The following is a 25,670-nucleotide window of genomic DNA, read 5'->3' on the forward strand; positions in this document are numbered from 1 at the left end:
TGACTGAAATGTGGAGTTCCTGCCTCTCGTGGCTGTAATTACATGCACGCTGTCATCAGATATTTAAGTACGCTTTTCTGTTATTTACAAGCCCTCAATGATCTTATCTAGATCTGTTTGCTTGAAGTATCAGGCAATCCCACTTTCGCTACACTTCTTTGCTACTGAGGCCAGAGAATTATAATTTTTCACGTTGCTGTCTAGTGGCGTGCAGTAGTCTAAGGATACAGCCCTCTAGAGGTCATCTGGCTGAGATTTTAATGCGCCTGCTATTCTGGTAAGTGGTGGGAGCAATACCAGCATGTGTGACGTCGAGGATCGGCTAAAAAAATGTTCAAATCTTTGTGAAATCTTATGGGACTTAACTGCTAAGGTCTTCAGTCCCTAAGCTTACACACTACTTAACCTAAATTATCCTAAGGACAAACACACACACAGCCATGCCCGAGGGAGGACTCGAACCTCCGCCGGGAGGGATCGCCGAAGCAGGTAATAGTCGGTAACGAAACTGATGGTAGCAATTCAGATGGGTTTCTTACAAAACTGCTTGCTGTTTGTCGGTTCGACATAAGTTGAAACATGATAACACTAAAGGTACACAGCAACAGTATGCCAAACTGCATCTAATGAAAAAGAGAGAGGTAGGTAATAGGACTGACAGGGGATACCGAAAAAGTTCAAAGAGGGGCAGCTTCTTTTCTTTGTGCTGCAGTCAATTACGGAGGGAGTGTCATTGATATGATACGCGAGCAGGGGCGAAATCTTTTCACGAAATTTCATTCACCAATTTTTCGATCCGAACCCGAGAATAATTTGTTGAAGTCCACATTCATACGGAGAAATGATCATCGTTAAAAAATAGGTATCAAAGCTCTCACGGAGAGTTTTAAGATTTCGCTCTTCCCGCGCACAGTTCGAGAGTGGAACGATAGAGTAGTGCAAAAGTGGTTCGACGAACTCTGTGCGAGGCACTTAAGTGTGAATGGCAGAGTAGTCATGTAGATGCAGACTGTGCCGGTTGTCCGCACATTTCGAATTCGCCACGCGGCTGATCGGCTGTTGGAAACTCGATTCCGCGCCACCTGGTGTGAATGGGTAGCTTGTGGGTGCCGGCACACGACAGCCGTGCGGGGCAGGAGAGAGAAACGGAGTGCTGGGCCGGTGACCTGGTTCGCGGACGCGCGGCACATGAACGGACGCTGTCGGCGTGCAGAGGAGGAACGGCGATAAAAACTAACAGCACAGGCGGTGGTGCAGCTGATGGAGTCTTGATGCCGCACTGGGTGTACGCCGGTAGTGAAGCAGACTGCGGGCGGATAATCGCTGTTCTTCAAGGGGACGAGGACTCTTTGTTGCATGAGAAGTGCCCCTAAATGCCTCTATACTCTGGATACGAAAGCCGGCTCCGCATGTACGAGGGTTGAAACTTTACTCGTGGCAACTATTTATTGGCTGCTCGTACAAAGTAGATACGTGTTTCAAAGTTTTCGTGACCTTCAAAGTAGTCACCAGCATTGTGTATAACCCGTTGCCAGCGATGCGGGAGTCGTAGGACACTCTTAGCAGGGCCAGTTGTGTTGACAGTTCGAGCGGTGCGGTCTATTGCCGGACGAATTTGAAGCAGTTTTGAAGCGATAGCCGTGAAGTGTTTCCTTCAGTTTAGTAATCGAGTTGAGCTTACGAGGGCTTAAGTCAGGGGAGCGCAGTAGGTGGTATAGCACTTAGCAGCCCTATCAGTCAAACAAAACAGTAACTGCTTGCACAATCCTGCAAAATGATGTCCAGGTACTGCAAAAAGTGTCATCACTTCTGTCTCTATGCTGTTCAGTTTTGGAACACAAGCGACGACCAGCTTGGAGACCGAAGTGGTGACACTTTCTGCAGGATCTGGCCTTCATTTTGCATGACATTGCTCAACGACGTACAGTGCAAGCTGTTACTGACTTGTTGCCACTATTGAAGTTCCAACCATCGTATTTGTTTTCTGGGCGTCAACTGTAGAAATCACATACCAGGCGGCCTCCGCTTTAGACTACCGCATCACCCCTTTAGAAATGACCAGAGTACGCAAGAGGGGTGTGAGTATGGGATTAATGTCATAATTGTCTATGTCCTAGTAGTTGCCAGCTGGTATTTATTTGACGAATGCCTGTACTACGTGATATGTGACGGATTTGTTTGCTGGATCGTGTTTGATTGTTTGCGACTGAACTGGTTTATCATACGAAAACAAGCCGTCGCTGTTCCACTGGTTCTTCGAAGATTAACTTAATTTTACGCTTAATGAAAAAATTCTATCCACTATAGTTAGTTATCTTTTGGATAAACTGAAGAGACAATAAGAGTGTACTGAATTACCTATTTTCATCAGAGTGAGTTTTGTTTTCTGGGTTAGACAGTAGCAGTATTTTATTAATGGGCCATTTTAACATCATTTGTTCCTTTTAAAAGAACTGATAAATTTTCATGAAAAACTGTATTTCCTCTCTTACGTAAATTTTGAAGATTGCTGTCACTGAGGTAGCGCGTCAATGTATGTGGCATTAAAAGAACTGCGTCATGTGAGTTTTATTAAAAGCCGGCCGGAGTGGCCGTCCGGTTCTAGGCCCTGCAGTCTGGAGCCGAGCGACCGCTACGGTCGTAGGTTCGAATCCTGCCTCGGGCATGGATGTGTGTGATGTCCTTAGGTTAGTTAGGTTTCATTAGTTCTAGGTTCTAGGCGACTGATGACCTCAGAAGTTAAGTCGCATAGTGCTCAGAGACATCTGAACTACTTTTTATTAAAAGTATTCTTAACGAATGCTTGCACAGAATTAGGTCCAATATATGTGTCTGTGAATCAACCAGTCCACATCTCCACCAATTTTTATTTTGTTTAAATGCCAAATATCTTAAGTTTTCCGACTAGTAAAGGAGCACATGTAGATGTAGATAAGCTTCTAACGATGGAAATGTCATGTTATCTGCTTTGTGCAACATTCTCGACGTCACAGAGACCTCGAAGATAATACAGACCCACCGGTCTTGTCCTGTCAGAAATATGGCGCCTGTTTTAAAAATTAGCGGCTATGCGAACCACAGGTGATCAGAAAATCATATCACCACGACTTGTGTTGCGACTATATGACAAATATGACGTGTCAACTTTCGTTCTCTTAGGAAGCTCCAGATACGTACATCGTGACACTTTAAACAGACCAGGGACTTCCCTCAGGAACATGCATACAGCACAGTGTCACATCTACCATCTCGTAAGGTACTGCATGGAACGACCTAAAATCCAGCCACCGCTACAAGAACTATCATCTGAAACATTGCACACGAATGAGACGTCTTCTACATTTATTCATATACTGAAATTTTCAAAGCTGCATAGCGTAGACTCGGAGGGCATAACATTAGGAAGAATTTTTAAATGACAGGTGTCTGTTTAGTTTTGCCAATTGCAACAGTTTTCATTTTTGTTCCAGTTATAAAGAACTTTGGTACAACGTTTTGAAAGACATGAAATATTTGAGTTAATTAATCTATCAGAGTAAAAGAACATGAAAGGGAAGCAGTATTTCAGAAGAAGTTTAATCTATCCCTGAGGCTATTCACTCTGTGTACTGAGCAAGGTGTATCGATAGAGGAGATGTAAACTGTACATGGGTATTAACAAGAAAAGCTTTGTGGAAAAGAGGAATTTGTTTACGTTTGTGTAAGATCTTGTTTTTTTTGAGGCATCAGTCATCTGACTGGTTTGATGCGGCGTGGTACGAATTCCTCTCCTGTGGCAACCTCTTCATCTCAGTGGAGCACTTGCTACATACGTCCTCAGTTATTTGTTGAGTGTATTCCAATCTCTATCTTCCTCTACAGGTTCTACTTTCTACTGCTCCCTCTAGTACCATGAAAGTTATTTCCTAATGTCTTAACAAATGCCATGCCATCTTGGTCCTTTCTTCTTCCATTTCTTTCGTTGGCGATTCTGAGCAAAACCTCCTCATTCCTAACCTTATCAGTCCACCTAATTATTAGCATTCGTCTGTAGCACCACATCTCAAGTGTTTCGATGTTTTTCTGCTCTGGTTTTCCGACGTTCCAATGCTGTGCTCCAAACTCACATTCTCAGTAATTTCTGCCTCAAATTAAGGTCTATGTCTGATATTAGTAGACTTCTTGGACAGGAATGTCCTTTTTGCCTGCACTAGTCTGCTTTTTATGTCGTCCTTGCTCGGCCTGTCATAGGTTATTTTGCCGCCTAGGCAGCAGAATTCTTTATTTTCATCTACTTCGTGATCACCATCCTGATGTTACGCTTCTCGCTGTTCTCATTTCTTCTGCTTCTCATTACTTTCGTCTTTCTTCGATTTACTCTCAATCCATGTTCTGTTCTCATTAGACCATTCTATTCAACAGATCATGTAAATCTTCACTTTCACTGAGGACAGCAATGCCATATGAGAATCTTATCAGTGATATCCTTTCATCTTGAATTTTAATTCCATTCTTGAACCTTTCTTTTATTTTCGTCATTGCTTCTTAGACGTATAGGTTGAACAGTTACGGTGAAATAGTATTCCTGCGTTACACCCCTTTTTAATCAGAGCACTTCACTCTTGGTCTTCGGCTGTTATTGTTGGCTCTTGGCTCTTACACATACTGTATATTACTTATCTTTTCCTTATTTTTCTGAGATTGTTAGGCATCTTATACCACCTGACAATGTCTAACGCTTTTTCCATGTCGACATATCTTACAAACGTGTCTTATGTTATCTTGAGTCTTACATTCATTATCAACCGCAACGTCAGAATTATAAGTAGTTGCTAGCATTGCTGCCTCTGGATCACGGGGTCCCGGGTTCGATTCCCGGGTGGGTGGGGTATTTTCTCTGCCAGGGGACTGTGTGTTTGTATTGTCATCATCATTTCATCATAATCGTCATCATCATCATCATTCGTGACAGTGGCTCGATATGCTGTGAAAAGATTGGACTGTGGAAAAATTGGGACTTTGTAGTGGTGCTATGACTGCAGTTGAGCGCCCCAAAAACTAAACATCATCAAACATCAAATAGAACTGTAAATGTTAGGAAGTATTTCCGGAGGTATTTGGGAGTGTAGCCTTGTGCGGAAGTGAAACTGTGGACGATAAACAATACAAGTCGACGACAGAAGATTTTAAATATAGTGTCGCAGAAGAATGCTGAAGAGTAGGCTTGTTGGTAGGGTAGTTAACGAAAAGGTATTGAATCTAATAAGGTAGAAAATAAATGTATGGCAGAACTTGACTAAAATAAAGGATCGGAATTCTAAAGCGCGGAATAATGCTTGGCAACAGAGGGAAACGTGGTCGTGGGCGGTGGGGGTACGGGTATGGTTGGGAGTTGGTAACAATTGTTGAATGACACTTGAGCAAAGTAAGCGGTTTCAAATGGCTATAGTTCACTGCAGTTATATAGATATGCAGAAGCTTGCACAAGACAGGCAGAAATGCAGTGTCGCATCAAACTAGTACAATTAGAACTGAAGACCACAACAGACGTTCATTTACAGTGGCTAGAGTAGGACCATCAGCCCCTCTTACATATAAGCGAGCGTTTACCTCGGGAAAAGTCTCAGAAGGAGAATGGTAACTAGCTTCTATCCCGTATGAGAGTGGCGGACCAAGTGCCACAGTGTCAATAAACAGTCTCAGGGACGAGTTCGCGAATCAATGCTACCTCAAAATGCTAACACTGTGCACTTACTTCCATCCTTTGATAACACGGAAGCGATGCGTCGTTTCTTTCATAGCACGAAAGGCAGCACTGAGATTAATTTCAAACACTGTCATGATGTAGGCGGCCATTTAAGAAGTTAGTATAACTGCACCAACGTAATAGAAATCAAATTTGTTAATGAAGTTTATCGAAATGAAACCGTCACAAATTGGTTCCAGAGCTGCAAACTAAAGAGAAAAATTAAGATCGTTATTTTTCAGCAAACCTGTCCGAGACTAAGAAAGCCGCTCAATACAAGATTACAAAAATCTTTGGTCATATATGAGATAGCATAAAAATATCTTACGGATATCAAAGGAGATGTCCAACCCAGAGAGAATTTATTAAGGACCTCTATTATTATAGCTTAGTTAAAAACTGGCACGTGAACGTAACACAACACAAACTGTTTATTTCCGTTATAAAATTTGTTTCACAAATGTGAATGATATCAAAAAGTAATGTTAGTATATATTTAAGTTATCGAGTTGTTTCCTGACAAGTAAATGGCCTCGATGTAGACATACATAAATAGAAATCACTTACATGTCGTCATCCTTTTATACAATTTCGGTAAAAAATTTAGGTGATGTATAGAACATGGAACCAGTCAACGATAAGGATATAAGGATATTGACAATTTGAGTTCTGTACTATGTAGTCCTACTCTAATTATCACCATTAGCACCATGGATTTATTAAAAGTGTACTGAATGGTACTGAGAGAAGAACGTCAACTTAGTAGATCTTCATTGGTGAAAGAATTGCAAGGTGGGATAGGAAACATTTTTTTTTTTTACGGGTCGGGAAGAAAAGTTTAAATCACGTAGGCTCCGCTAAAGACACCGTCCGAAAACCTCATTTTCTCTAAGGCTGTCAATATGGCTGTAAATGAGAATCGGTCTACAACGATACAACCTCATACGCACAGACACCAGGATAGGGAATAACCCTTGTTTTGAGAGCGACTTTGTGAAAAAGGGTGGAGAACTGGATTAGATTTAAGCACCTTGTTGCCTTTGAGTTAGGAAAATGCACCTAAAATGTGTAAGAATTAGCAATGATCAAAGACAGAGAAGGAAATGGCAACGGAGACTATGTTAAAATTGAGTAACGTGTATCCACAGGATGTGTGACCTGTAATTGGAAAAAATGTCGTGATGATATCTTCATTGGCAAAAGATTTCGGATTACTCTCTGACTCGGATCTCTGGGAAGGCATTATCAAAGCGGAGGTAACTGTGAAGAAAATATTGAATAACCAACGAATGGATAATATACTACTAATCGAAGTGTGGTAAAATACAACTAATCCGAGCATGTAAGAAGTTTGAACGTGGCACAAAAGCTAGAAAGTGAGGATAGGTAAAGGCTCAAAGTAGACATAGTGGGGGTCGGTGAAGAGGAGGATTTCTGGCCGACAAATGTACGGTAATATCAATGGAAACAGAAAATCGTATAAGGGAAGTAGGATTATTGATGATTAGGAATGAAGGTCTGTGAATAAGATACTTTGAATAGTTCAATGATAGGATTATTGTCATCAGAATGGAGAGCAAACAAGCGCCACCGTTAGTTGTCCAGGTATACAATCCGAAGTTACAAGCAGATTATGAAGAGACGGATAAGGTACGTGAGAACGTTGAATACACGATGACAAAAGATTCCTGACTAGTCTGGCATTCAGATCTCTGGGAGGAGATTGCCAAGGAGGAGGTGACCATGGGAAAAAGGCTGAATAACGAACGAAAGGATAGCGTTCTACGAGTCAGGCTGGGGAATGTCCGAAGTATGAACGTGGTAGGGAAGCTAGAAAATCTGAAAAGGAAAATACGAAGGCTCAGTTTAGATATAGTGGGGGTCAGTGTAATGAAACGGAAAGAATACAAGAATTTCTGGTCATACGAGTATACGGTAATATCAACAGCAGAAGGAAAAGGTATAACAGGAATAGGATTCATTATGAATGGGAAGGTGCAAGACAGACCAGGGAATGAGTTACTGTGAACAGTTCAGTGACAGGGTGGTTCTCATCAGAATCGACAGTAAACGGGTAGTTCAGTACGTAAAGGGAGATGAAAATCTGTCATGGAGTTTGGAATGCAGTTGTAGAGGAAGGAATAAAAGAATGGTTTATGGGAGAACATAGACTTGGTAGCAGGAATGAAATATGAGATGACTAATTGAATTCTGCAATAAATTTTAGCTAGTAATAACGAATACACTGTTCAAGAATCACAAGAGGAGGAAGTATACTTGGAAACGATCAGGTGATATGGAGAGATAGCAGTTAGATTACATCACGGACAGTCAGAGATTCCAAAATCGGATATTATTTTGTAAGGAGCACACAGGAGCAGATCAAAATTTACTAATGATTAGTAGTCTGAAGTTCAAGATACAAGCCAGGAAAATCACTTCGCAAAGAAGTGACACACAGAAAGAAAGAAATTGAGAAATAGCTTTATGTTATATGACGTTACAGGTCCTACCACAATGAACTGGTCAGTAGGTAATTCATTTGAAGAGGAATAAACATCTCTAAAAATTGAAATCACCCAAGTTGGAATGAAAAAAGGGGTATAAAGAAAGCAGCTGCGAAGAAACATTCGAACAGAAGAAATATTTCAGTTGGTTGACGAAAGAAGGAAATAGAAAATTGTTCAGTGAAATTCAGGAAGAAAAAAATATTAGTCACTTAGAAATTAAATAAATAGGAAGTTCAGGGAAGCTAAGGCGAAATGGTTGCACAAAAATGGTGAAGAATAGAAAAAGAAATAAATACGCGAAAGACTGACGCAGCAAATAAAGAAGTCAAAACAGGCTTCGGTGAAATTAAAAGAAAGAGCGCTAACGCTAGGAGTGCAATAGAATTACCACTGTTAAATGCAGATGTGGAGCGGATGGTCGAGAAGAGTCCACTGAAGGACTCTACCAGGAGGAAGACCTGTCTGCTGACGAGAGGAGATAGGGGATCCAGTATTAGAATGAGAATTTAAAAGAGCTTTGGAAGGTACACTATCAAATAAGGCAGATGGAACAAATATTTAAAGGAATTTTTAAAATCATTGGCGGAAGTGGCAACAAAACGACCATTCACGCTTGCGTGTAAAATGTATTTGACTGTCAATACACCATCAGACTTTCGAAGAAACATCATCCACACAATTCCGAAGATAATATCAGCCTGAAAATGCGACAATTATCAGCTTGACAGCTCATGCACTCAAGTTTCTGACAAGAATAATATACATGAGAATGGAAAAGAAAACTGATATCTTTTAGATGAAGTTTGGCTTTGGAAAAGGTAAAGACACAAAAGAGTCAGTTCTGACTGTACTAAAATCAAGATATGTTCATATGATTTGTCAAGTAGGAATAAGCGTTTGACAATATAAAATGTGCATGATGATTGAAATTCTGAAAATAATAATGGTTCAAAATGGTTCAAATGGCTCTGAGCACTATGGGACTTAACATCTTAGGTCATCAGTCCCCTAGAACTTAGAACTACTTAAACCTAACTAACCTAAGGACATTACAAACATCCAGGCAGGATTCAAACCTGCGACCGTAGCGGTCGCGCGGTTCCAGAATGATGCGCCTAGAACCACTCTGCCACACCTGCCGGCCATGCTGAAGAGTAATGACCCTATATTTTTTATGTAAAAGTTCTTAAAGCGAACGTTATAAACATTCTATATCTTTTTTCTTCATGTATATATATATTTGCAACTCTCTGACGCTAGAGAGCTCCAAGCTGTAGTGAGTAGCATGGCAGTGTGTAAAGTATCTATGTCGGTGCCTGAGAAGCAGCGTGCTGTAATCGAGTTTTCGAATTCGCAGCGTTCGTCCACACACCGAGCACCCTCCCCTGCACATGACAATGTTGTTGTCCACAAACAATTAGCACATATTCTGCTTTATGTCAGGGTACACTATGCAGTTGATACAAAAAAACCATTATCTCCGACGTCTTCCTCTTTGTACACAGTACACATGCTGCAAAATGTATTCACGTATTTCCGCAATTGGCGTTTTCTCAAGCGCAGTAACGGCACAACACACTATTCGAACCTGCGACCGTAGCAGTCCCGCGGTTCCGGACTGCAGCGCCTAGAACCGCATGGCCACCTGGCCGGCTGAAAATAATAGAGATACCCAGTAGGTAATGGCGGATAGTATACAATATGTACAAGAACCAAGAGGGAAAAATAAGACTGGAAGACCAAAATAGAAGAGTTCGTATTAGAAAGGGTATAAGACAGTGATTTAGCCTTTCGCCCCTACTATTCAGCTTGTAGATTTGAGGCAATGACGGTAATAAAAGAAAGTTTCAAGAATGGGATTAAGATTCAAGTTGACAGGATAAGGACCGTAAGATTCGCTGACGACATTGCTATTATCAGTGAGAGTGACAGAGGATTAGGGGATCTGTGAAATGGAATGAACGGTATAATGAGTGCAAAATGTGGCGTGAAAGTAAACTGCAAAAAGAAGAAAGTAATGAGACGTAGCAGAAACGCTACCATCAGTGAAATAGAAAAAGGATTACGATAGGTGTTAAATGGAATGAACGGTATAGTGAGTACAAAATGTGGCCTGAAAGTAAATTGAAATAGACGCAAGTAAGGAGACGTAGCAGAAATGAGGATAGCGAGGAACGTAACATCGGAATTGACGACCTTGAAGTAGACGTAGTTAATTCTGCTACCTAGGGAACAAAATGGTTCAAATTGCTCTGAGCACTATGGGACTTAACTTCTTAGGTCATCAGTTCCCTATAACGTAGAACTACTTAAACCTAGCTAATCTAAGGACATCACACACATCCACGCCCGAAGCAGGATTCGAACCTGCGACCGTAGCGGTCGCGCGGTTCCAGACTGTAGCGCCTAGACCGATCGGCTACCTCGTCTGGCACCTAGGGAACAAAATATCCTATGACGGACGGAGCAACGAGGGCATAAAAAGCAGACTCGCCCTGTCATAAGCGGCTCTCCTGGCCAAGAAAAGTCTACTGGATAAAACATATACCTTAATTTGAGGCAGACATTTCTGAGAATTTACGTTTAGAGCACAGTATTGTATGATACTGAAAGATGGACTTTGGGGAAACCGGAGCAGAAAAAGTCGAAACACTTGAGATGTGGTGCCATAAATGTTGAAAATAAGGTGGACTGATAAGATAAGTAATGAGGAACCTCCGCGCAGATTATGAGAGGAAAGGAATGCATGGAAAACACTGACAAGGGGATGGATAATAGGTCATCTGTTAAGACTTCTGGAAATAAGTTTCGTGCTTATAGAGGATATGTAGAGATTAAAGCTTGTAGAGGAAGGCAGGCTCACATACATACAGGAAGTAATGGACGACGTATGTTTCAACTGCTAGTCTGAGATGAAGGGTTGGCACATGAGAGGAATTCAAGAAGGCCGCATCAAAACAGTCCGAAGACTGATGACTCACAATTACACATGATATAAGGAACGTAAAAATCTAATAACCATTATGGGTTGGAACGCTGTAATAGGGGACGTTATGTAAGAAAGGTTTAGGGGAGAATGTGGGATTCGTAGTAGGAGTGAGGAGGTGAGGAAGACTAATAGAGTTCTGCAGTATATTTAAGCCAGTAACAGCGAATACAGCAAAAACCAAAAGACGACAAGGCATTTGGGAAAGATGGCTGGAGATACAGGATGAGTCCAGCTGATCTAGGTAAGACAGAAATTCCGAGGTCAGTTATTGGGTTGCAAGGTGCACCTAGGAGCGGATGTAGACTTGTATCATAATGTAGTAATCATAGCTTAGACTGAAGTTTAAGAGAATCGTGGCAAGAATCAATGTGGATAGGTGTTTGATACTGAAGTACTAAGGATTGATGAGATAAGTTTGAAAATATCTAGTGTACAGTTCATCTGAAGAGGTATGAACGCTTCAAAAAAGGATTATCGCAAGCAGAAGTTTGAACAGACAGATATGGGTAAAAGGAATTTAACTACGAGGAAAGTTTGGGTAACTAAAGAAGTACTTCAATTGACGGGTGCAAGAGGGAAATAGAAAACTTTGCAGAGAATGATAGTAATACTGCAATATAGGCCGAACTCAGTTACAAACTACATATACAGGGAGTGCAGGGAAGCCAAGACGATATGGCAGTGAGAGAAATGGCAAGAGACAGAAAAGGATATGGTTCGGAAGGAGTGATTCAGCGTAATAGAAAAGGCAGAGGCGTCAACACTGAGAGTGCAAACGGAATTCCACTATTAAACGCAGAGGAGAAAGCAGACAGATGCAAAGAGTACATTGAGGGTCTCTACGATGGGCAGGAACTCTATGAAGACGTGATAGATGCAGAAATGGGAGTCGATATTGAAGACATAGGAGACCCAGGGCTAGAGATTAACCGAGCTTTCAAAGACTTGCATTAATGTAAGAAAATATCCCTTCAGAACCTCTAAAATGGAATGTGGCATCTAAATGGCTATTAAGGTTTGTGTTTAGAATGAATGATAAAGGGGACATACAATCAAACTCTCGGTAAAACATCGTCCACAAAAGTCCGAAGTTACCAAGGACAGGTAAGTGTCAGAGCTGTTGTTCTGTCAGTTTAACAGATCGTCCAAATAGCCAACAAGAATAATATACAGAAGAAAAGGGCAAGCATCTGACAGATGACGGTCAGTTGGCCTTCCTGACCCGTCATTCTGACGTGGCGCTTCCTAAGATATAAGAATAATAGAGACACGTTGACAGAAAAACCGTTCGACAAGTTGAAAAGTTGCAAGAGGTTTCGAGAAAAATAGGAGTGAGCTATGGAGAATGAGGGATAATATACACTATCCGACCAAACGTATCCAGACACTTATTAATGAACATAAATATGGTGTCTGTCCACCCTTCATCTTTTTTATGACTGTAACTTTACTGGGAGCTCTTGCAATGAGGTATCTGAAATTCTGAAAAGGGCCAGCGGCCCACCTTCCTCAGGAGTGGAAACCGGAGTGGTAGTTATGTTGGACGCTGGGGTCTGGAGTGAAGTCGATTTTCAACCCCAGCCCAAAGGTGTACCATTACTTTCTTGTCAAGAATCTGGGTAGACCAATCCACTACAGGATCGTTATTTTTCCACAAAGCATCGTCTCACAGATGCTCCTTTATAATAAGGTACAATGCCATCCTGATACAATTATTACTTTCAAACTGTTCCTGTACTGTATGCAGTACAACACACTGCAAAAATTGTTCATATGCTTCCACATTTAGCGTTCTGTTAAACTAAATAAGGGAAATAAACCCTAACCATGGAAGACACCACCATACCATACTTTGTACTTGACTGTCGGCAAATCCAACCCTTCTACTGGATTGCCACAGGGCCTAATATGATTCGTCACTCTCAGTTACTCATTTTCAGTCGTCTACTATCCATAGTCGTCGCTCTTCACACCAATTCAAGCGTCGCTAAGAAATGGCTACAGAAATTATTCACTTCTGCGAAGCTGCTCGAACCCCTTTCTTTTAAACTCTCTATTCACAGTCATCGTGCTACCTGGGATGCTGATAGCACTTTATAGCCAAAAAGTAATTCCTCCGATTTCATGTGATTTCTTAGAACTACCCTCCCTGTCCTCCAGTGCAATAGATCTCACTGGTCTCGGCTTACCTGTGGTTGTTCCTTCGTGTATCATGTCTCCAACAATCTACTTGGGCAGCTTTAGAGAGACTGAAATGTCCCTGATGGATGCATTACTCCGCTGACATCCGATGACTAGTTCACGTTTGAAGTCATGAAATTCAGGGTGATATCCACGATAAGATTCGCTGATGACATGTCTTTCCTTTGTGAAACTGAAGAAGAACTGTTGGACATATTGAACGGAATGAAATTCTAATGAATAGAGAATACAGATTGAAAGTAAATCGAAGAGAGTCAAAAGTAAGAAGTAGCTGAAATGAGGTAAGCAATAAACTTCGAATCAAAATTGGTGATTACGAGGTAGACCATTTTAAGAATTAGTGCTACCTTGGAAGCAAAATAACACATGACCGTCGAAGCTAGGAGTACATGAGAGGTCAACTAGTACAGACAAGGAGACCGGGCGTTTCTGGCAAAAATAACTCTACTAGTATCAAACAAGGGCTTCAATTTGAGGAAGAAATGTCTGGTAATATACGCGTGGAGCCCAGAATTGTATGATAGGGAATCATGGACTGAGAAAAAACCAAAACGGAGTAGATCAGAAGTGTCTGTGATGTGATCGCATGGACGGATGTTGAAAATGAAGTGAACCGATAAGGAATGAAGAGGTTCTCTTCAGAATCAGCGCAGAACGAGACACACACCGAAAGAAAGAGGCGACAAGATGATAGGACGTGTATTAGTAAAGCAAGGAATAATTTCGATTGCAACAGAGGGAGTTAAAGATTGTAAGAACTGTAGAAGAAGACAGAGATTGGAATAAATAGTTTGGCGGAAGTAGTTGAATGAATGATTTTTAAATATGTAGAGCCATACAAAGTCCAGTGAAGAACTATTGAAAAGAAAATAGCGCCTTGTGTGCGGTAAGTTTGATAAAAATATTTGCATTTATAATTTTTTATAATTTAATAATAATAATAATAATAATGATAATAAACTTACAAGGAAAATACCAAGCCACAGAATAAAAGCGGAGATAATCAGCAACACTCCTGTCCATCCGTGTAAGACGTACTGCTGCTCCTTCGCTGAAAATAAACGCCGTTAAATTAGCATACGTTATTAAACTCGACAGGTGTTGGGTGAAGAAAGGAGGGAAAACAAATTGCATTACAGTAGGAGCTTGTTCACTAGTCTGCACTTAACATACACATCACAGTAACTCACCTTCGGAGAAATGGATAGATAATTTACAAATTCTGATCAGTTTTTATGCTTTCCCTCTTCTTTGTGTTCTCGATTTAAAATAAGAGTTGCTCAGGTTACCTTCCATTTCGGAAGGCTGTTGTACTCAGTGACTGTTATACTGACTTATAAATTATAGACTGCAGCGAACAATACTTTTTTAAATTTTATTTCGTAGATCTAGATCTCGGCTAGAAGCTAGCCATTCTCAACGCACTATTATTTTTCGCTCAATGCATGTAATGCCTGTTGGTCGGACTGCATCCACCGTGTCCGCCCCGATAGGTGAGTGGTCAGCGTGACGGATTGCCGTCCTACGGGCCCGGGTTCGATTCCCTGCTGGGTCGGGAATTTTCTCCTCAGGGAGTGGGCATTATGCTGTCTTCATCACCATTTCATCCCCATTCGGCACGCAGGTTGCCCAATGTGGCGTCGAATGTAATAAGACCTACGCCAAGGCGGCCGTACCTGAACAGCCCAACGCTCATTTCCATGCTTTCATCCACAGTTCATTGAATACTGCATTCAATGAATTGTGGATGAAGCCCGACCAACAGGCATTACATGCATTAAGCGAAAGTAATTGTGCATTGAAAATGGCTAGCTTCTAGCCGAAATCTTAATCTGCATAGTAAAATTTAAAAAGGACGACTGATCGCTGCAATCTATAATTTATAAGAGTTACTGTTCGTTTTGCGTTCCGTCTGGTAAGTGATATGGATAACCTGCCCGAATATCCTCATTAACAGAAAAACCTTAAGCTTCTAGACTGAGATCTAGAGTGAAACGCGACTTCTTTCACGTAGAAATTACGTAATTTTTTTTAAATGTTTACGGAATTGAGTTAAATGAACAGTTAAATTGGGAATACTGGCACACAGGTGGTCCTGTATTTATAGAGTTTTACACACCATTGGGAGAAGATGAACACTGATTTGGAAGGGGTTATCCCTTTATAAAAAGGGAGAAAGGGATAATGTAATCAATTTTAGACCTATTTGTCGGATAATGTGCTTCGATAAATGCCGATGTGATAACGAATACCACTCAATCCATGATAAGAAGAGTGCAACACTGCACTGATACCAATGGTCATCACTTCGAACACCTTCTGTCAATGAACGTTCATGCCACCTTTTTTACCTTCGTTGACCTTCAAAGACCTTACTGTTACACATCATTGGATTCGATTCGATAGCCGCTGTCAGCAACTAGGTAGCAAACTGTAGCATCCCATTTTAAAAAAACGAAGTTGACCTTCATATCTCTAACGGGACCCCACCTAGCAACAAAAAGCGAACGTCTTATTATGACCCCCGTTGTCCCATGCAACATTTGTCTCACAAACGTTTTAGCTACTATCATACTTTCGGAATTATTCTAGGTGGCAGTAGTTAATGACTCACCCTGTGTAATGACTAGTCCACGTTTCAAGTCACTGAGCTCTTCCGAGCTACCCATTCTGCTATTACTGCGTCTCTACTGAAAACACATAGACCCCTTCTTTCATACTGGTCGGTCACCTCTCGTGACATCTATTAGTGAATTCCACCTGATATACGGCTGTCCGAATATGTTTGATCAGATAGTAAACATCTTTCCATAACAATGGCAGAAGATGTCCTCACTTCATGGTACCTAGATACTTGCAAGTGATTGTAAATCGTGGCAGTATGGGCATGATATTCATTGCTGGAAATGATGCGACTCCTGTCGCTAGCAGTCTATGCTTCCTTGGTACGCCATCGTTCTGTATTAGCTGTTGCTTGGAAAGACGTAACGGTAGTATAGTTTTTGTTAGTCTCAGATCAGCGCTGTGGGATTATATAGAGTTTCTTAGTGAATCCGTTACATGTAAGTCAATTGTGAGTGCACATCGGACCGGGCTAAAATGTGCTTGGAGCACAATATGGCTGTAGAGTGAAACTTTCATTCTAGAATCATTCCCCAGGCTGTGGCTAAGCCATGTCTGCACAATACCCTTTATTCCAGGAGTGATAGTTCTGCAAGGTTTGCAGGAGGGCTTCTGTAAAGTTTGGAAGGTAGAAAACGAGGTACTGGCAGAAGTACAGCTGTGAGGAAGGGGCGTGAGTCGTGCTTGGGTAGCTCAGTTGGTAGAGCACTTGTCCGCGAAAGGCAAGGTCCCGAGTTCGAGTCTCTGTCCGGCACACAGTTTTAATCTGCCAGGAAGTTTCATATCAGTGCACATTCCGCTGTAGAGTGAAAATTTCATTACATATGGCTATTGTCTATTAATATTAGGACTCTTATGGCTTCCCTTACATTTCCATCTACTCCAACATCGAGCCAGTGTCGCACCCCAATGCCCAACATGCCTGAGTATTGCACGATTACATCTGTATGTCACGTACAGAGACACAGTGCTGACTCTTTCAAATTCCGTCAAATGCTGATAAGGACGTCTCATGTGAGCACATCTCATTCTTCGTAGTCCCTATCTGTGTTTGCCAACCTTCAGTGACAACGCATACTTCTTATAATTGCACTTTTTCAAGCCTGGCAACATGGTCACTTGGTCACAGCACTAATGCATCTCTAGTCATTTCTACAACGGTTGATGGCAAACAAGGACCATTTTTTCTACGTACTAATTTCTGTTTTACTTTTATTTGTTGTCAGTCAGTGACTATCTAGACAAGCGTACTGCAGCTGGCGAACTCATGCAATCACACTTACGGAAGAGCCTGAAGTCCTCTTCTTCTCTGCTTCAGTTGCCTACCTCACTGTCTTACAGTATTGGAACCACGACTTATTCATTACAGACGTGTTGATGGTTGTCAGACTTGGACAGACTGTGTCCTATGATCCCTTACTTGAGTTGGGGTACTCTCGAACTTTCGTATTCCTCTCTGATGACGAAGTGACTACTTTCACGCCAACATTCGTAGCTGTTAGTTCTCGTGTAAAGAGACAAATAACATTTTGACCCAAAATGAAAATCCATTTCGAAATATTATATGGTTATAAATATCAGCTTCCTAAATACTTTTTTTGCGGGGTTACATAGCTGATGGTTTCATAAATTTTAATTTAATAATTAATGTAGTAATTTAAAGTACGTTAACTTTTTGTACATTCATCTTCAATTTCAGATCTACGGTAAACTAAAGAAAGCTACAAATCATAGCGAAAAAATAGCCATGCTAGACAGTGGTGGAATGACGAAAAAAACCGTGGAAGAAGTGTAGGTGTATCCAGGTAGAAAAATGATGGAAGAAAGCAAGCAAGGGTGATTAATATTTATTGTCCCGTCGGTGTAGACTTGGAAGACGTGACCTTACCTCGCATTGATCTTTGAATGTCGAAATAATCGTTGCCAATGGACCTATCCTGACATTCGCCTTAAGTGATTTGGAGAAATCACGAAGAGCTCATAAGCGGATTGGCAGGAGGTAGAGTGCGATACTGGTACTCACTAGAGCCAGTTCAGCACCTTCAGCACTACGCTGTCTCATACGGTGAAAAGTGTCTCATAAAAGTTCACTATTCGTGTGCGTGTGAATATGTTGCGGGGAAACAATTTTCTTAAGGCTATGGCTTTGTACTGCTCCAAACTTACAACAACAATTAACACCGGAATTGGACTCTCTAGAGGTTTCAGAATTAGAGAAAAACGACGTAGCCAACAATGAGTCCAAACGGGACTCTGATGGGTTTCTGACTGTAAGAGTTTCCTCTCAGGTGTCGTTTAATAATAATAATAATAGTAATAATTGTTATCACTATTACTGAAAAACTCTAGCGGTGAGAAAAGGAGATGTTTAAAGGTAATATAGAATACTTTTCCTACGTTCTTCCTTCTGGAAGGTACCTGAAACTATCAGATTAGTATTTATGAAATATATATAATTCCTTTCGTTAACAGTTAAGTGTTACAACGGCAAACGATCATTTAAAATGCTTATAATGCAATCCAGTAATATTTTAATCACGTGATGCAATTGTAGTGCAAAGTTTCTTATTTTAGATTTCATTGATAGTCGGGGTGAGTAAGAAAGATTAATCTCATTGACAGTTGCCGAAATGAGATTAGCGAGAAACGTATCGAAATTGGGGCCACTTAGGAGGCGGAATGAAGGAATCGTTCTATCTAGGAAGCAAAGCAGCACGTGACGGAGGCGCATGGCGGATATACAAACAAGACTAGCACAAGTAAAGACGGTATTGGTGATCAAAAGAAGTCGTATCACACATGAGTCATAGTTGTAAGGGTAAATTTCAGACGTTGTACTTCCGAACCCCAGCGTTGTACGGAAGCGAATCAGGGACTGTGAAAGCAGGAAAAGAAGATAATCTAATCGTTTAAGAAGTGGTACTACAGAGGGAAGTTCTCCACAGAACCTGTGAGGAGATAAACACACGGAAAGCGTTGCCAAAGAGGAAGGAGAGAATGACAGCATCTGTGTTAAGACGTCAAGAAGTGAGAGATATAGTGCCCAAAGGCATCAAGTGCTGCTTTGCGATGAAGAGGATGGCCTAGGTGAGCAATTCGCGACGGGACTCTAATAAAGTCATGACTATACCAAATAATGAGGATTTGTGTTAAACGGAATTTAATCGTATAGTGTGGCCTGAACGGGGATACATTGGTGGCAACCACTAGCTCAGAACATCAGTATTTTTGGCATAGGCCGTGGCAGTTACGCAAGTTCTTCATTTCTTTCAGCTGCTTGGACTGAACGAGGTGCTGACCACATGTGACTTCTTAAGTCGTATAGGATGTTAACACCCCAACAATATGGACAGACAACGTCTATGTTCTAAAAATTCTAAATTAAAGAAAAAAAACCACACATGGGCGTCCTTGCCAAAGACTAATCGCACCAAAGGCGTATAATGACTACGAACAAGAGTGAATGCCAACACAATGACAAAGGGGCTGCCGGCCGTTGTGGCCGAACGGTTCTAGGCGCTTCAGTCCGGAACGGCGGCCCGCCGGCGTGGCGAGCGGTTCTAGGCGCTTCAGTCTGGAACCGCGCGACCGCTACGGTCGCAGGTTCGAACTCTGCCTCGGGCATGGATGTGTGTGATGTCCTTAGGTTAGTTAGGTTTAAGTAGTTCTAAGTTATAGAGGACTGATGACCTAAGATGTTAAGTCCCATAGTACTCAGAGCCATTTGATTTGAACCGGAACCGCGCTGCTGCTATGGTCGCAGGTTCGTATCCTGCTTCGGGCATGGATGTTTGTGATGCCATTAGGTTACTTAGGTTTAAGTCGTTCTAAGTCTAGGGGACTGATGACCTAAGATGTTAAATCCCACCCACAGTGCTTGGAGCCATTTGAACCATTTTTGACGAAGGGGCCGCCGATACGACGAATGATAACTCCCGAACGTTGTGGCTTATCGATTCTGCAAGCGGTAGACGATACGTAACGCACATCGTAAGAATGCGCTTTTACTACGAAAAATTACCCAGTTATCTCATTAGCATAGGCTTCAGAGGAACTCTTGTGAGTGCTGTAGTGAGCAGCAAGTAATTTTGTTCTTAAAACATTTGCTACTAGCATAATAAAGTGCAGCAACTTAGATATTCAACAAGATCTGTTATTCTATTTTTATTTTATCTAAAAGAAGACTGTGACCGTAACATATTCCCATGCAACTGCGTGTCAGGCTACAGTAAGGATCTACGTATCCCTTAATATCTACCTTACAGACTCCACAATATTAAAGGAAGACTACGTAGCAATTTCGTTTCAGAACAAATTATTCTACATGTTCTACTCTGCACCTTTCTATGCTCAACAAAAGAATATTTGTCGCCTGTTACCTAGATATGTTATTATAATCAGTTATCAGATGTTAAGTGCTTTGAACTTCACTAATAATCATCAAATGTTCAACTATGAAATAAGATGCGTGGCACCAAAGATTTCATTCCATTCATTCCCGTGGCAGTGATAGATTTTACTGTATCTCTGCCGACATCCGTAAGTTTGGAAGTGATGAGTAAGAGCCTTTTTCACTAAGATCAATGCTTGAGTCACTCTGTGTTATACGTTCTGGTGGGTCATTCGATAGACTGTGAGCGGCAAGTGTTCAGATCAGATACAGCATACAGTTTTGTCACAAATGGTCGAACTGGCAGAACACTGGAACCACACACCGCCACAATAAATGCATATACTTATTAAACAAATTATACAAATACACTCCTGGAAATTGAAATAAGAACACCGTGAATTCATTGTCCCAGGAAGGGGAAACTTTATTGACACATTCCTGGGGTCAGATACATCACATGATCACTCTGACAGAACCACAAGCACATAGACACAGGCAACAGAGCATGCACAATGTCGGCACTAGTACAGTGTATATCCACCTTTCGCAGCAATGCAGGCTGCTATTCTCCCATGGAGACGATCGTAGAGATGCTGGATGTAGTCCTGTGGAACGGCTTGCCATGCCATTTCCACCTGGCGCCTCAGTTGAACCAGCGTTCGTGCTGGACGTGCAGACCGCGTGAGACGACGCTTCATCCAGTCCCAAACATGCTCAATGGGGGACAGATCCGGAGATCTTGCTGGCCAGGGTAGTTGATTTACACCTTCTAGAGCACGTTGGGTGGCACAGGATACATGCGGACGCGCATTGTCCTGTTGGAACAGCAAGTTACCTTGCCGGTCTAGGAATGGTAGAACGATGGGTTCGATGACGGTTTGGATGTACCGTGCACTATTCAGTGTCCCCTCGACGATCACCAGAGGTGTACGGCCAGTGCAGGAGATCGCTCCCCACACCATGATGCCGGGTGTTGGCCCTGTGTGCCTCGGTCGTATGCAGTCCTGATTGTGGCACTCACCTGCACGGTGCCAATCACGCATACGACCATCATTGGCACCAAGGCAGAAGCGACTCTCATCGCTGAAGACGACAAGTCTCCATTCGTCCCTCCATTCACACCTGTCGCGACACCACTGGAGGCGGGCTGCACGATGTTAGGGCGTGAGCGGAAGACGGCCTAACGGTGTGCGGGACCGTAGCCCAGCTTCATGGAGACGGTTGCGAATGGTCCTCGCCGATACCCCAGGAGCAACAGTGTCCCTAATTTGCTGGGAAGTGGCGGTGCGGTCCCCTACGGCACTGTGTAGCATCCTACGGTCTTGGCGTGCATCCGTGTGTCGCTGCGGTCCGGTCCCAGGTCGACGGGCACGTGCACCTTCCGCCGACCACTGGCGACAACATCGATGTACTGTGGAGACCTCACGCCCCACGTGTTGAGCAATTCGGCGGTACGTCCACCCGGCCTTCCGCATGCCCACTATACGCCCTCGCTCAAAGTCCGTCAACTGCACATTCGTTTCACGTCCACGCTGTCGCGGCATGCTACCAGCTTTAGACTGCGATGGAGCTCCGTATGCCACGGCAAACTGGCTGACACTGACGGCGGCGGTGCACAAATGCTGCGCAGCTAGCGCCATTCGACGGCCAACACCGCGGTTCCTGGTGTGTCCGCTGTGCCGTGCGTGTGATCATTGCTTATACAGCCCTCTCTTAGTGTCCGGAGCAAGTATGGTGGGTCTGACACACCGGTGTCAATGTATTCTTTTTTCCATTTCCAGGAGTGTATATACTCGGCACTAAATACCTAGCCGTGTTAAGGCCCCTGTGGCACCGCACAGCCAGTGGAGTCGCAAACGGACAGTGCTGTGTTTCGGCAGCGCCACGCCCCTGACCCCGTTCTCACACAGGCGGCCGGCAGCGGACGCAGCCGACACTCCATACCCGCTTAACTCTGCTCGCGCATTCTCCGCTCCGCTGTTTACGTCGCAGCGTCCCAGCTGTGGCTCGGGCGTTCTCCAGCGGCCCCAATTGTAAGGCAGATGAGAGCTATGAATGAGCCCTTACTGTTTCTAGTGCACTGCTCGCCATTAAAGGTGCAAACCATCAAACGGCATGCAACAGACTTCAAACAGGTGTGAAGCGTAGTACTTTCTTGCAGGTGCGTATATTTCCATTTCAACGTAACGGCACATAACAGTCAGAAGTAATGCCAACTACGCGCTGTACACAGGGTGATTTCGCTAGTCCTACATATGAGTTCTACGCAACCCGCAACGCCTTCTGTTACCACGTACAACAATTTCACATTCACTCGCTCGCTACGCGCTAACTATTAACCTTAACGCGCTCGAGCGAGCGCTGAAGTGACCGCCTTTTTGCAATTTCGCGCCATACTTACTCCACAAAGGTAACGAGGAGGGAGGGAGATGTATTCTCTAGTTGCACTTTTTTCCGACAGATGCTGTTCAACGTTCGTCCAAGTCGCACCTTTCTGCCTCTCAGGACAAGTTCAAATAGGTCCGAACACTTTCGACAGTCAGTTTACCGCCTTGCGAGCGCTTACGAGACTTCGTTCTACTCGTATACTTCGGAATGTAAGTATTTCCTTTTGTAATTCCCGTATAACTATTCAGTTTTATAGACTCTTCCAATTCTCTAGTGAATGTGCATGTGCTCCAGAATTTCAACATCAAGAAGAACACAAAGGTGGCCTGCATGTATATTTTTCCGCATACTTGACTTGGCAAGAATAAATTCGTTACGCATTTTTCAATTCAACACAGGTAATATGAAAGAAAAGACGAGAAGACAATCCTTACATGCGTTATCTTTGGAACTGATGAGCGAAAACCTGAAGAAAAGAGCTAAATTGAAGAATTTACCAAAAATTTGTCAGTATTTTTGGAAAATTACAGAGAGAGTGACGTAGTTTATCCAGCTGTATCAACCCCTACAAGGAGAGGCTTGGCTTTGAGCACTATGGGACTTAACTTCTGTGGTCATCAGTCCCCTAGAACTTAGAACTACTTAAACCTAAGTAACGTAAGGACTTCACACACATCCATGCGCGAGGCAGGATTCAAACCTGCGACCGTAGCAGTCCCGCGGTTCCGGACTGCGCGCCTAGAACCACTAGACCACCGCGGCCAGCACAAGGAGAGGAATATGTTATTTATGTGACTCAAAAAAGAATGTAAAAACAAAGCGACAATGCGGTGAATGTGGAAGAAACGTATGTCTACGACATTCAACCACGACAGTTACGTGCAATAATTGTCAGCCTCAAAACTGAAATGAAATGGATACAGACTGATCAGCATTTTTCATCTGACAGAAGTGATTGTGACGTTTTCTATTAAAAATTCTTTTTTTCAAAGCAAAATTAGCTTTTCTTGTGAAGAGTTAAGGCAGTGAATAATTGTAGTCTTAAGATTTACATTATATAGTCCCAAAACATAACAACTAAACAAAAAATGTTCTTATATTTCATTTGGGTATTGGGCTTCCTTTTTGTATTCCATTATATATTTTATTGTTAAATAAATAATTTTGATTAAAAATGTGTTTGGAATATTGCGTGAGGTATCCTATGTCGATATTTTATGGAAATATGATCTTTAAAAACGGAAAACCTCAAGAGAGTGACGAAAACTCTCGGGAGGTCGGCCGACCGCCCGCGCGATCGGTCGCGTGACTAATTCTAGAGCGAGCGCTTGAAGGTTAATCCCACAAAAAGAATGAACAGGACCTTTTTGTAGGAAATGTAACGTAGTTTAATCTTGAACTGTGATACATTTTCGCTAGAGGGCGTAGTTTTCGAATTATTCAAGAAGAACGGGGAAAGGTGACCTATATAAATATGTTCTTCTTTACTAACTGGAAAATTGTAGCCTCCAGCGAAAACGTATGCCAATAGGAAACTTAACTACATTACATTTCCTACAAAAATACCATGTTCATTTTTTTCTGTGGGACTAATACGAGGTGTGATTGGAAAGTGTTAAGAATGGGCTTGTAATTTTACAATGGTGGTACTCACATGATACTATGATGAATTTCCTTCAAAATAGTCCCCTTCTGACTGAAAACACCGACTCCAACAGTGTTTCCGCTTTTGGAAACATTCCTGGAAATTTTTTTCCTGAAGCATGTTAAGGACGTTCTCCGAATTTGCCTGGATGTCTTCAGTGGAGTCAAATCGCTTCCCTTTTAGAGAAAAGAAGTCCGCTCAGGCCAAATCAGGAGAATATGGTGGTTGTGGAGGCACAGGAATTTTGAATTTGGTGAAAAATTCAACGATGTGGAAGGCACGATGTGCTGGAGCATTGTCATGGTGTAGCACCCAACTCCTGTCTCTCTACAATGCGGGTCTTTTCTCTGCACCCTTTCGCGCAAACGCTCAAGGACACAATTTTAGTATTCCTGGTGAACTGTCTGTCCTCCAGGGGTAAATTCATGATGCACAATACCGGTAGAATCGAAAAAAATTGCCAACATTGGCTTCACCTTCTACAGGCTTTGTCGTGCTTTTTTCGGTCGTGGTGAACCTGGAGTCTTCCACTGCGAAGACTACACTTTGGTTTCAGGATCATATCCATATACACACGATGTGCCAAATGTAATTACCCTTTTAAAAAATCTCGGTCATTTCTAGTCAGATAAATCAGTTGTTGGCACACTTCAAGTCGGTATTGTCTCTGCTCAGTTGACAACACTTTTGGAATGAATTTTGCGGAAACTCGACACATGTCCAGATCTTCAGTTGAAATTGACTGAACTGCATAGAAACTTAAATGAAGTTCATCAGCCATCTCCCTAATTGGTAAATATACGAGCAGAGCACACTAAGTCGTGAACTTTCACAACATTTTCATTCGTGTTGTAGGTGGAACAACAGCCCGACCGTGGTTCATCTTCACGGACATTTTTAAATCTGTTAAACCAGAAAAAAAACATTAGCCTGGTTCATCCAATTATCTCCAAAAGCTGCTTTTAATAGTTCATAAGTCTTAGAAGCTGATATCCCGGTTTTAAACCAAAATTTCACACAAAGACGTTGCTCAATTTTTATGTCAATTTTCACGCAGACAGAATCCGGCAACAAGCCCTAACATACCCGCACTCAACCAGCTGCCCCAACGAACTGAATAAAGGAAATGCAGTTTCCTGTCAGAGGGCGTTCAAGGACAAGGCAATGACTCACTCCCGACCCTCCGTGTACCTTCC

The 25,670-nt window shown here is 42.4% G+C and overlaps 1 protein-coding gene across 1 annotated transcript in view; it reads right to left on the minus strand.

The window, feature by feature from the left end:
• Positions 1 to 25,670, minus strand: part of LOC126343224 (uncharacterized) — a 103,024-nt gene that overhangs the window by 22,710 nt on the left and 54,644 nt on the right. The window contains exon 7 of the mRNA XM_050001921.1: positions 14,392 to 14,477. Coding sequence (XP_049857878.1) covers positions 14,392 to 14,477 — 86 coding nt within the window. The remainder of the gene's footprint in view (positions 1 to 14,391; positions 14,478 to 25,670) is intronic.

This window comes from Schistocerca gregaria, chromosome 1 (assembly GCF_023897955.1).
Source record: "Schistocerca gregaria isolate iqSchGreg1 chromosome 1, iqSchGreg1.2, whole genome shotgun sequence".
NCBI lineage: Eukaryota > Metazoa > Arthropoda > Insecta > Orthoptera > Acrididae > Schistocerca > Schistocerca gregaria.